We start from the raw sequence: 13923 nt of genomic DNA on the forward strand, positions 1-13923 counted from the left end.
GGGGTATTTTTTTTTTTTTTGCCAAAAACTGGCTTATTGAGCTGGCTGCGTGAGCAGGTACATTGTTGTGGTGGGAAAACCAGTCCCATTTGCCACAAATCAGGCCTTTTTTGTCATACACTGTTATTCAACCTTTTCAGAACCTCTAAATAGAAAGCTTTTTTAACACTCTGACCTGGTGGAATGAACTTCAAATGCACCGTGAGTCAACGTTTTGGTCCATTTGGAAGTTGATGGACTTCCAGAATGAGGTTTGTTGTCAATCGACATTTCACCTTTTTTGAAACAAGCAAAGCACGTGTACACTTGAGTTTTTCCCATAGCGCTGTCCTTGTAAGCTGTGTTCAACATCACAACAGTTTCTGTGGCATATCTCCTGAGCAGAAAGTAAAACTTCACAGCTGCACACTATTCTCTTCAATTGGCCATCACAAGAAACGAGGTTTGAGCAAAAGGGTTTTTACAAACAAACTTACCAGAGAGAACCTTCCCAGTCAATGCCACTGGGTGCATTGACTCACAGGGAGTTGCTGGATGCTTGCCTGGTGAAAAAAATGTATACTCTGAAAGCATGTTTCCATTTTCTGGGTGGGGGTTCCCCCTTGTACCTAAGAACAAACATAAGAACAGGGCAACCTGGTGACCCTCAATATACCTTGGGTTCTATGCCAGTGCGCTGGAGAGACTCATCTCTTTGCACCTTCTTCGATTTTTATCTTATGTATTATACAGACTCCTCATAAATCACCACGCCCCAACCTTGGACACAGAGTGGTGGGTTATGTATGGACCTTGGGAGAAGGAGGGGAGAATTTCCTTAACCTGGACATACCTTTAGTCCTTTGAGATCACTATCAGTGTTCTCTCTCCTCTGCTTTCCAGGTTTTACAGGAAGCCAGAGTGCACGCACAATGTTGGGGAACTACTCTAGTGCCACTGAATTTTATCTCGTTGGCTTCCCTGGCTCCCGCCACCTACGCTACAGCCTATTTGCCACCTTCTTGTTCCTCTACTCAGTGACGCTAATGGGAAACTCTGTCATCATCACTATTGTGTGTGTTGATAAGCGTCTGCAGTCTCCCATGTACTTCTTCCTCAGCCACCTCTCTGTGCTGGAGATCCTGATCACATCCATTATTGTCCCTGTGATGCTCTGGGGGCTGCTGCTTCCTGGGATGCTGAGATTATCTCTGAGTGTCTGTGTGGCTCAGCTCTTCTTGAACCTCTCTCTGGGGACCTCAGAGTTTTTGTTAGTAGGAGCGATGGCTGTGGACCGCTACGTGGCTGTCTGTAACCCTCTGAGGTACAGCATCATCATGAACAGTCAAACCTGCAACTGGGTGGTGATTGTGTCCTGGGTGTTTGGATTCCTTTTTCAGATCTGGCCCGTCTACGCCACCTTCCATTTCACCTACTGCAAATCCAATGTGGTGAATAATTTTTTCTGTGACCGAGGACAATTGCTCAAACTGACTTGTGACAACACCCAGTTCACTGAATTTGTCCTCTTTTTAATGGCCATTGTCATCATCGCTGGCTCTTTGATTCCGACAATCATCTCCTACACCTACATCATCACCACTGTCCTCAAGATCCCTTCAGCCTCCGGTCGCAGGAAAGCCTTCTCCACCTGCGCCTCCCACTTCACCTTTGTCATCATTGGCTATGGAAGCTGCTTCTTCCTCTATGTGAAGCCCAAGCAAACGCAGGCGGCTGAGTACAACAGGACCGTTTCCCTGATGGTTACTGTGGTGACCCCCTTCCTCAACCCTTTCATCTTCACCCTCCGGAATGACAAAGTCATAGAAGCCCTGCGGGATGGCGTGAAACGGTGCTGCCACCTCATCCACAAGTAGCCCTTCCCTAGGGCAGTTTTATGAAGGAAAAGAGTTGTTGTGGGTTGGAGACCATTATTTACTTGTCATCTTTATGGTTCATCTTCATGAATCTGTCTCCCTTAGGATGTAGGGCCTGTCGGAAAAGGAAAACTGCCCAGTAATACTCCAGAGATAGGGTACCAAACTCAAACCCACTGCCATCGAGCTTGTGCTAACTTAAAAATCCTAGTAGGCTTGGCTTTTATTATTTCTGTTATAGAAAGACTTACTTGATTATTATCATTAGCCTCATGAATATATATAGAAGAATAAGCCTTAAGGATTGTTTTAAACTCTTAAGAACTGCTATTAAACAAACATATTTCAACGTGAAGATGCAATTTCTCCACATATCTCCCATCTGGGTCAACACAGCTCTGAACGTCTTTTCTCTCCAATGAGCTTCGTGGTGCTGTGGTTTCGGCTTTGGGTTGCTCACTGCACGGTTCAAACCTCGCTGCTGCTCCGTGGGAGGAGGAGGCTGTCTGCGCTAGTGAACACCTGGAAACCCTGTACAGGGTTGCTATGGGTTGGAATGGACTCGGCGGCAGTGCGTTTGGTTTGGGGTTGGGGCCCTTGTCTGAAGGTTGATTCTGGAACCCTCGATTACAGCAGTGCAGACGTCTCGAGGGACTGTCCTTGTGCTTCTTTAAATGCTCCTTGAGTTTTGAGGACAGAAATCAGCGCAAGGGGAAAGATCCCGTCTTGGGGTTGTTGGGCAAAGTTTCTTCATGCAGTTCTCCGAGGACAGCGCTTGGTGCTGATGAAGAATGTGCAGGCGCACTTCTGTCGGGGACGCAAAGTTCCTCGGTGAAACTCTCCTGGCCGTTTTTAAATCTATTGAAATTCTTCATGAGACCCCCTCTTGATTGACCTGGGTCATTCAAGACAACCCACCGAAGTCACCCCGTTGGGCTCCCTGGGGACAATCTGCACCATCTCCTGAGTCGAACTCTGCCTTGAATGGAACTGGCCCAGCAGATACCCCAAGAAACCACTGTTGTAATTGGACCCTCTGTTGAAGGCACCACAATGAGACTAAGACAAGTGTGTTACCCAGAGACCTTGTCCTGCAGACCTTCCGGGATCCCAGAGACCTTGTTTACACATATATTGTTTGGAATGAACTCATGCATATGTGAACTAGAGCCCTAGAAACAATACCTTTTGATACCTTTGTTTATATGTGTGTGTGTGTACATTTTACGGTCTCCATACATTTTATATACTCTTCTCAAGTGATAATCTGCTCCACAATTGTTCGTTCTTGAGTTTCCTCCAAATGCATGGCAGACGTAGTACAACACCATGAAGTGCTGCCGGGTATTGTACTTTCTCTATGATCTTTGCTGTATTTGAATCCGTTGGTTCAGGTATTGGGTCAATCCACCTCACTGAAGGTTACCGTCGTGTTTATTGGTGTCTCCTTTACCAAATATGAAAAAGGCATCTCACAATAAAATGTTTAGAAATTAAATACTTAAAAAATCATTTTATTGGGGATTTGTACAACTCTTATCACAATCCATCCATCCATCCATCCATCCATCCATCCATCCATCCATCCATCCATCCATCCATTGTGTCAAGCACATTTGTATATTTGTTGTCACCATCATTTTCAAAACATTTTCTTTCTATTTGAGCCCTTGATATCAGCTCCTCATTTTTTCCATTCTCCCTTACCCTTCCTCTCTCATGAGCCCTACATAATTGAGAAATTATTATTATTTTCCCTCTCTTACACTGACTGATATCTCCCTTCACCCACTTCTCTGTTGTCTGCCCCCCTGAAGGGGGATATGTGTAGATCATTATGATTTGTTCCTCTTTTCTCCCCCAAACTTCTCCTCACCTTCCTTGTATCGTGACTCTCAATATTGGTCCTGATGGGTTTATCTGTCCTGGATTCCCTGCATTTCGAGCTCTTATCTGTACCTGTGCACAATCTCTGGTCTAGCCGGATTTGTATGGTAGAATTGGGTCATAACATTGTGGGGAGGAGGGGAAGAGGAAACATTCAAGAACTAGAGAAAAGTTGTTTCAATGGGGCTATACTGCATCCTGACTGGCTTCTCTGCTCCTTGCAACTCTTCTGTAAAGGGAAGTCCAATTGCCAACAGATGGGCTGTGCACCCCTCCTCATTCACAATGTTATGATTTTTTAATTCTATGTCTTTGATGGCTGATACCCGAATCTATCCACAATTCATGATCACACAGGCTGGTGTGCTTCTTCCATATGGACTTTGTTGCTTCTCAGCTAGATCACCACTTGTTTATTTTCAAGCCTTTAGGTCCCCGGACACTATATCTTTGGATAGTCAGGCACCATCAGCTTTCTTCACCATAATTGCTTATGCATCTGCTTAGTCTTCAGTGATCATGTGGCAAGGTGAGCATCATGGAATGCCAGGCTATTAGAACAAAATATACTTGCCTTGAGGGAGTACTTGTGTAGAGGCCCAATGTCCGTCTACTAACGTGATACTTAACATAGAAATATATGTACATAGATCTATTTTCATATTGTTATGCATAAATATGTTTATATATGTACATGTCTTTATTTAGACATCTATAAATGCCCATATGCCTCCTCATTCGTTCCTCTATTTCCTTTTATTTTCCTCTATTCCCACTATTATGTTTGGCCTACATTTGGGTTTCAGTAATTGCTCTTGGTTACAGTGCCCTTGATTAAGCCCGCCAGGCATTCTAAGTCCTCCTTGCCATTGATTTTAGATCACTAGTTCGCTTGTCCCTAGGTTTGTTAACACCCACTCCTTTTCCTTGCCTCCCCCTCTCCCATGTCCCCCTGGAACCATTGGTCCCCTTGTTTTCTCCTCTGGATGGTTTATCCTGCCTACTTTATCTAGATAGACATGCACAGACAGTAATAAGCACAAAAACACGACAGAGCTAAACAAAGCAACAAAAGGAAACAAAACAACGACAAATGTGAAAACCCTATAAATAGTTCAAGGTCTGTTTGCTGACCTTTAGGAGTGTTTTCCGGTGGAGTCTGATGGGGTGCCATGCCTTGACTCCACAGTCTATTTTTGGTATTCCCTGAGGACTTCATTGCTTTGCTCTCCTTGCTGTTCTGTTGCACGCCCTTACTGATTCCCCCTGTGTCGTGGCGTCAGATTGGGCACAATTCCTGCTCTCTATCTTAGGTATTGTCCCTGTAGCAGTATGGGTCAGTGAGGGAGGTCTTGTCTTATAGTGGGGCAGGTCATATGATCCTCTCGGTACTTTGGCTGCTTTGAGAGGGAATATTGTCCTCTGGGCTTGGTGGGCCAGGATGTGCTCCCTTGTGTGCTCTCACCAGACATGTCCCTCTCCCTGAACTGTCGCTTCAGTGCTGTTCCCTGAAGTAAAGTCTTCTGGGGCGAGGGTGGGTTGTTCACGTAGCTGGGATTGGGGCCGGCCACTCGGACCCCTCTATCGGTTCTCTGCTTCATGCGGGCATGTTGCATTCACGTCTTGGCACACAGGGTTGAAGTCTGGTCCCTCTCTCCCTCTCGAGATATAAGCAACACTCTCCCCTTGGTTGGGTTAATGCCCTGTTCCCCTGCTACCCATGTCTTGTTTTTCCTTTTCCCTTCCTTTTTAGTTGGCTACCATATGTATCCTGGGTTCAGTCTGGCCCCTGCCATACTACCTGGGCCTCACCCCAGGAATGCATGCATACAGTAGCTTTTTTTCCCTATGCCCCTTTTGCATTTTTTAAGCTTACCTCAGTGGACTCATGCTGTTCTTGTCCTTTTGTGCTGGGCTTACTTTGCTTAGCATAATTTCCTACAGTTCTTCCCATGCAGTGATGTCCTTCATGTGTTCACCACTGCTTCTTAGGGATGCGTCATACTCCATTACATGTATGTACCACTGCTTTTTAATCCATTCATCCGTCGATGGCTATTTGGGTTGTTCCCAACTCATTGCAATTGTGAACTGTTCCCTGATGACCATTGGAGCACAGGTGTCTGGCCATGGTTTGTTTCTTGCCTCTTCTGGATATATGCCTAGTAGGGGCATTGGTGGATCCTAGGGTAGCTCGATTTCAATCTGTTTTAGATATCATCAAATATATTTCCATTGTGGCTGTGCATACTAACAGGTCCACCAACAGTAGACTACAGCTCCTATCTCACCACAGCCCTTCCCCAACACTTGTTGCTTTCTGAATTTTTGAATGGGGTTATCTTTGAGGGTGTTAGGTGTTACCTCATCATTTTTTAAAATGTGCATTTCTCTTATGGCTAATAATGAGGAACATTTTCTCATGTTTATTGGCCATTCTGATTTCTGCCCCTGTGAAACTTGTGTTCAGGTCCTTTGCCCACCCCACTCAGTGGGCAGTAAGCTTTTTTCCTTTTGGAAGCTAGCAGAGTACTGTAGATTTTAGTAATAAGGCCTTTGTCTGAAGTGTCATTGCTAAAGATATTTTTCACAGTTCCTGGGCTCTCTTTTTACTGTCTTGGCGAATTCTTTTGATGTACACAGGTGTTTTGTCTTCAGTATATCCCATTTGTCAATTTGTAACTCATATGTATTTGTCATTCCCTGTTTCCATTAGCCTATGTATTCCCTGTGCCAAAGTTCTCAGGTTTGTTCCACTTCCCTTATTGATGACCCTAAAAGTTTGGGGTTTTACCTCAAGATCTGTGAACCACCCTGGCTTATTCTTGTGCATGGACTGAGGTAAGGGTCTTGCTTCATTTTTCTGCAGTTAGATATCCATTTTTTTCCAAGCACCACTTGTTCAAGAGGGCCTCCACTTCCCATTTAATATTTTTTTGGTCCTTATCAGAGATCAGTTGTCTGTATGCGGATGATTTTATTTCTGGGTTTTCAGTTCTTGTCCATTGGCCTGAGTATCTGTCCTTACACCAATACCATACAGTTTTGACCACTGTGGCTCTATAATATATGCTAAAGTCAGGTAAAGTGAGCCTTCCCACTGTGTCCTTGAGTTTTCTGCTAATTCTGGACTTCTTTCCTCTCCAAAGGAACTTGATAATTGGTTTTTCCATTTCTTTAAAGAAGGATGATGATATTTGTATGAAGATAGCATTAAACTTATGTAGTGTCTTGGGCAGAACTGACATCTTTACTATATTGAGTCTTTTGATCCATGAGCATGGGGTATTCTTCGATTTGTTGAGGTCACTCTTGGTTTCTTTTTTCATTTTAATCGTTTTAATGGGGGCTCATACAACTCTTATCACAATCCATACATACATCAATTGTGTAAAGCACATCTGTACATTCACTGCCCTCATCATTCTCAAAACATTTGCTCTCCAATTAAGCCCCCCACATCCGGTCCTCATTTTCCTCTCCCTCCCTGCTCCCCACTTACTCATGAGCCCTTGATTATTTGCCTATCCGAGGTCTCCCTTCACACACTTTTCTGCTGTCCATCCCCCTGGGAGGAGGTCACATGTAGATCCTTGTAATCAGTTCTCTCTTTCCAACCCACACTCCCTCTACCCTTGCAGTATCACCACTCTCACCACTGGTCCTGAAGGGATCATCTGCCCTGGATTCCCTGTGTTTCTAGTTCCTATCTGTACCAGCGTATATCCTCTGATCTAGCCAGATTTGAAAGGGGGAATTTGGATCATGATGGGGGGGGGTGGGAGGGGGGAGAGAAGGGCAGAGGGATCATTTAGGAACTAGAGGAAAGTTGTATTTTTCATCGTTGCTACATCACACCTTTACTGGGTCGTCTCCTCCCTTAGACCCCTCTGCAAGGGGATCTCCAGTGGCTGACAAATGGGCTTTGGGTCTCCACTCAGCACTCCCCCCGCCCCCTATTCACTATGGTAAAATTTTTTTGTTCTGATGATGCCTTATACTGAATCCCTTTGACACCTCAAGATAGCACAGGCTGGTGTGCTTCCTCCATGTGGGTTTTGTTGCTTCTGAGCTAGATGGCTGCTTGTTTACCTTCAAGCCTTTAAGACCCAGATGCTATACCTTTTGAACCCCGGGCACCGTCAGCTTTCTTCGCCACATTTTCTTATGCACCCATTTGTCTTCAGCAATTGTATCATGGAGGTGTGTACCCAATGAAATGTTTTTTTTGTTCTTTGATACCAGATAATTGATCCCTTCGGCACCTCATGATCACCCAGGCTGGTGTGTTCTTTCATGTGGGCTTTGTTGCTTCTGAACTATATGCCGCTTGTTTACCCTCAAGCTTTTAAGACCCCAGACACTGTATGTTTTCATAGCCGGGCACCATCAGCTTTCTTCACCACATTTGCTTATTCACCCACTTTGTCTTCAGTGGTTGTGTTGGGAAGGTGAGCATCATAGAATGCCAATTTAATAGAAGAAAGTATTTTTGCATTGAGGGAGCACTTGAGTGGAGGCCCAATGTCCTTCTTCTACCTTAATACTAAACTTATAAATATAGGCACATAGATCTATTTCCCCATCCTCATATATAAATATATTTGCATATGTACATATCTTTATCTAGACCTCTATATATGCCCTTTGCCTCCCAGCTCTTTCCTCTATTTCCCTTGACTTCCTCCTGTCCCACTATCATGTTCAGTCCCCACCCGGCTTTCAGCAATTCCTCTTGTTTACATTACCCTTGATCATGCCCTACCAGGCCTCCCACAACCTCCTCACCACCAATTTGGATCGCTTGTTGTTCCCTTGTCCCTGGGTTTGTTAACACCACTTCCTTTCCCCCCACCTCCTCCTATCCCTTGCCCCCCCGCCCGCCCAGAACTGTGGGTGCTGTTGTTTTCTCCTCCAGATTGTTCGTCCAGCCTATCTTATTTAGACAGACCTGCAGAGATAATAACATGTACAAAATCAAGACAGAGCAAAACCAAGCAACAATATACAACAAAACAACAACAGACCACTGACAAGAACAAAACAAAACACAACAAGATAGACAAGCTTGTAGTTAGTTCAAGGATCGTTTGTTGGCCTTTAGAAGTGTTTTCCAACCAGTCTGTTGGGGCACCATGCCCTGGCCCCAAAGTCCACCTTTAGCATTCCCTGGGGACCTTGCCACTCCATTCCCTTGCTATTCTGCTGCACTCCCCCAGTGCTTTGCCTCGGTGTGGTGGGATCAGATCGGGCGCAATTCCCACACTGTCTCTGATGCTGTCCCCTGCAGGGTCATGGGTCACACGCTTGGTTTCTTGTAATAGTGTTCTGTAGTTTTCCTTGTACAAATCTTAAAAAAAAAATTCTGGTATATCCCTAGATATTTCAATTTGTGCTTGGCTATTGTGATGAGTACTACATTTTTGATCCCTTTTCCATGGTCTTGTCTGATGTGTATAGCAGTCCAATAGACTTCTTCTTTGTTGATCTTGTATCCTGCCACTCTGTCATAGTCCTCTATTACTTCCAGTACTCTCCTTGTGGAACTTTTGGAAGTTTCCAAATATAAAACATATCATCTGTGAATAATGATAATTTCGCCTTTTCCTCCCCCAGGTGCTGGATACCTTTGATGTCTTTTCTTTGCCTTATGCTGTTATCTAGGACCTCCAGTACAATGCTAAATAAGAGTGGGAACAAAAGGGGCATATTTGTCTGCTCTGCTTTTTCAGTAGGTTTGTTTTTGTCTTTTCTCCATTGACTACCACGCTGGCTGTTGATCTTTCATATATAGCTTGTATTATATTGAGGCATTTCCATTCCTATCTTCTTGAGTGTCTTAAATAGGAATTAGTGTTGGATGTTGTTGAATGCCTTTTCTGCATCCATTGATATCATGCAGTTCTTATAGTTTTTCATGTCAATGTGGAGAATGATACTAATGATCTTTCGTATGTTAAACCATCCCTGAATCCCTGGTATAAATCCCACTTGGTCATGGTGAATTATTTGTTTTATAAACTTTTGTATTCTATTGGCCAATACTTTGTTAAGGGTTTTTGCATTGATGTTCATTAAGGATATTGGTCCTTGGTTCTTGTGAGATCTTAGCCTGGTTTAGGTATCAGAGTTATACTAGCTTCATAGAAAGAGTTCATGAGTTTGCCGTCATTTTCTATGTCCTGGAAGGTTTTGTGTAGGATTGGTGTCAGCTCTTCCCTAAATGCTTGGTAGAATTCTCATGTTAAGCCATCGGGTCCAGGGACATTTTTGTTGTTGTTGGTAATCCCATGATAACCTTGTCTATTACTTCAATTGCTATGGGTCTGTTGAGATTCTTGACATCCATCTGGGATAGTCTAGGGAGGGATTGTTTTTTCAAGTATTTGTCCATGTCTTCCCAGGTGTTAGATTCATTGGAGCACAGGCCTTTGTAGTACTGTGTAATTTTCCCTTGGTTTCATTATTGTCTACAGTAATGTCCCCTGTTTCATCTCTCATCCTTGCTATTAAAATGTGTTCCCTCCTCCCTGGGGGACGGACAACAAAAAAGAGGGTGAAGGGAGATGTCAGACAGGGCAAGATATGACAAAATAATAATTTATAAATCATCAAGCATGCATGAGGGAGGGGGTGAGCGGGAAGGGAGGGGAAAAAAGAGGACCTGAGGCAAAGGGCTTAAGTGGAGAGCAAATGCTTTGAAAATGATAAGGGCAAAGAATGTAGAGATGTGCTTTACACAATTGATGTATGTATGGATTGTGATAAGAGTTGTATGAGTCCCTAATAAAATGTTTTTTTAAAGAAATGTGTTACTTCTTTTCTTTAGTTAAGTTTTCCATCAGTCTGTCGATTCTGTTAAACTTTTCAGACACCTAACTTTTAACCGCATTAATTTTTCCCATAGTTTTCTTGTTTTCCCTCTCCTGAATCTCAGCCCTGATATTTATTATTTCTTTTCTTTTCTATTAGTAGGGTTGTCCTGTTGACTCAGCTCTAATTGCTGTAAGTTTTTTTGTGAGCATATGACTCACAAGTCTCACTTCCTTTTTCATGTGTGCTTGTATTGCTATCAAACTTTCACTGACAACTGCCTATGCTGTCTCCCAAAGGTTTTGGTACATTGTATTCTCATTCTTATTGGTTTCTAGAAACTTCCCAATAATCATCTCTGATCTGGGTCAGTACTCTCTCCTTTTGCAACAGAGTTATTCATTCTTCAATTGTTTGCCCTTTTTTTTGTTCATTGTCCTTATATTGATTTCCAGTCTTATGGCATAGTGGTCAGAGAGAGACGTCTGTATGATCTCTATGTGCTTGAATTTGCACAGATTCACCTTGTGTCCCAGCATCTGGTCTCTCTTGAAATATATGTCATGTGGGCATTAGAACTATGTGAATTTTTAAGCATTTGTGTGGAGAGCTCGAATAGATATTAGGTAAAGTCATCTAATTGTAATGTTTAGAATCTGTAACCTCTTTGTTAAGCTTCTTTCCCTGTGATCTATCTTTCTTGGAAAGTGGTGTATTATAGTCACCTATTATAACTGTTGCGTGTGTAATTTCTTTTTCATCTTTTGGATTGAGGAATTTTTTGAGTCTCCTGTTGGGCCCGTATATATTTATTATTCTTACTGTTTCTTGGTCTACTATTCCATTGAGCATTATATAATGTCCCTCCATATTTCTTGTTATGACTTGCACCTTGAGATCAATTTTCTTTGAGCTTAGGATTGCACCCCCTACTTTTTTTTTTTAATTGCCATTTGCTTGGTCTATGTTTCTGCAGCATTTGATTCTCAGCCTATTTTTTACTGTAATCTTGTGATGTGTCTCCTCTATGTAGCAGATTGACGGGTTGTGTTTTCTAAGCCAGTCTGCTAGCCTTTGCCCTTTAATGCCTGAGTTCAGTCCATTGATATTTAGGGTTATTACATCCATCTGTGGACTCAGTGAAGTCATCTTGTATCTTTTGTGTTGGGTATTTCCCTCTCTTATCAGTGTGTTGTGAATGTGTGTGTGTTTCATTTTTGACTGCTTTCTACCTTTAAGCCAATGTTATCATCGGGGCTGTTTTCTCTTTGTTGCTCTCTGGGTGGGATGTTCTCTGTGACAGTCTCTTATTTGTGCTTGGTGAGTGCTGTTCTTCTGCCCATACTGGGTAGGCAAGGATCTTTTGTAGGGCTGGGTTTCTTTTAATGTATTCTTTGAGTTTTTCCTTGTCTGAGAAGATTCTTACTTCTCCATCTACCTTGATAGATAATTTGTCTGGATAGAGTACCCTTGGGTTTGCATTATTTTCCTTCAATTTTTGGAATCGGTTACTCCACTCTATCCTCTTCTTCATAGTGCCAGCTGTTAGGTCTGAGAATATTCTTTTTGGGTATGTTTATAGGTTATTGCTTGTTTTTCCCTAGCTTCTTTCATAATTTTCTCCTTTTCCTCAAAGTTGGATTGTTGAACTATTGTGTGCCTTGGTGACTTCTTGGGATTTATTCTAGCTGGTGTCCTTTTGGGTTCCTGAATGTTTGCCTGGTTTTCATTCATTAAGCTGGGGTAGTTTTTCTCCAAGAATTCCCTCACTATTTTTGCGGTCGTTTTCTTTGTTGTGTCTTGTTCTGGTAGTCCGATTATTCTAATGTTGTTCCTCTTCATATCATTAGACTTGGACCTCAGGTTTTCTTCAGCTTCTCTAATTATCTTATTTGATTGCCTTTCCCATTTGTTGAAGTCTGCCTGGTTATCCTGTAGGTCTCTGGTGCGATTATCTGCTTTCTCAAGTCTGTTGGTGAATTCTGTGAATTTGCTACTGGTTTTCGTTATCTCGTCCCTTAGATCTTGTATTTCTCTGTGATGAGTGGTCTTTATTTCCTCCATCATTCCATCTTTTGAATTTATTTCTTCCCTCATATCCTGTATGATGCCAAGTATCATTTCTTTCTGTGGCAGATTAATGTCTGCTTCTTCTATACACATCCTTAAGTTCAGTACTTCTTCCAACATTGCCCTTTTTTCTCCTGTTTTGTTGTTTTTGTTATTGTTGAGGTCAGTTTCTGTTTGCTTTGTGTTGTTTCAGGGAATCTCAGTGCCATTCTCCAGAGAGTTGTAGAGCACCGGGCTCTCTCTTTGTGACACACGTAGGACTCCTTCTTCGGACTGCCTATAGCTAAATGGATTGAGGGGTCAGGTTACTGTATTATCTTTCTGTGGTTTCACTCTTGCAAAACAGAATTCTGTTATTTGGAGGACAAGTTGGATGATCATCTCAGGGGATGCTGTTTTGGTGGTTGTGGACCCATGAGAATGAAACTGTACAGGATGATATCACAGGAAGCCATGGTGGTGTGGATCACGGTAACTTGGGGTGCCTTAGAGGGCATTTGGGGAGGCCTGCTGCAACTGGATTGCCTCAAAGCACAGGTGGGTGTGCCCACTTAGGTGTAGAACATTGTGGATCCTGGACAGAATTGCACTAGTCAGGTAGATTGCTACATAGGTTGGACAGATGTTCTCACAGCCGTGTGGATCACTGGAGAGTGTTTACAGAGCTGAAGTAGGTCATGTGAGGCACTACAACAGGTGAACGAAGTTCCCTCAGCTATGTGGGACCGTGGAGGATGGACAGGGGCACCACTAGCCGCATGCAGCACCATTGAATGCAGGAGAGGTTCCCCCCGCCAAGTGGAGTACCCCAAAGGGTTGGCAGGACTTCTCCCAGCTCCTTAAAGGACCTTGGAGTGTAGGTGTGCGTTCCCCTGCAGCAGAGGATGGGCTGAATTTTCTAAGCAGACTGTAACTCTGCAGAGGGCAGAGCTCCCCAAGCTGGGTGGGAGCCAGGTGTAATTTCACTAGATGAAAGGATGTGGTCTGCAGGCTGGCAGTGGCATGTGATAGGAAAGTGAAGAGAAAAAAACCTGATCCTGCAGAGGCTGTATGGGGAGACATAGAAGAGAGAGAAACAAAACTAAAGATATAGCTGAGTCCCACTTGCCTGTCTGTGGTGCTTGGGGGATTAAATCCATCCCAGAGGTGGCAGCAAGCTGTGGCAGTTTTGAAGTAAAGGCGTTGGGCCAGCCAAAGGAACCTGACTGGCTGAGACTGTGGCAGGGCTAAGGTTAAGCCTTAAGTGGCCTCCAGAGTGGTAAGCCCAAATTCCACGGCTTCTCAAAGCCTATAGGAT

General features: G+C 43.5%; 1 protein-coding gene across 1 annotated transcript; it reads left to right on the top strand.

Annotated features, from left to right (window-relative positions):
- Positions 1 to 911: 911 nt before the first annotated feature.
- Positions 912 to 1856, top strand: LOC142456220 (olfactory receptor 9A4-like). Its single transcript, XM_075557413.1, has one exon. It carries the CDS (start codon positions 912 to 914, stop codon positions 1854 to 1856), a length of 945 nt encoding a protein of 314 aa, XP_075413528.1.
- The last annotated feature ends 12067 nt before the right edge of the window (positions 1857 to 13923 follow it).

This window comes from Tenrec ecaudatus, chromosome 9, assembly GCF_050624435.1.
Source record: "Tenrec ecaudatus isolate mTenEca1 chromosome 9, mTenEca1.hap1, whole genome shotgun sequence".
NCBI classification, from domain to species: domain Eukaryota; kingdom Metazoa; phylum Chordata; class Mammalia; order Afrosoricida; family Tenrecidae; genus Tenrec; species Tenrec ecaudatus.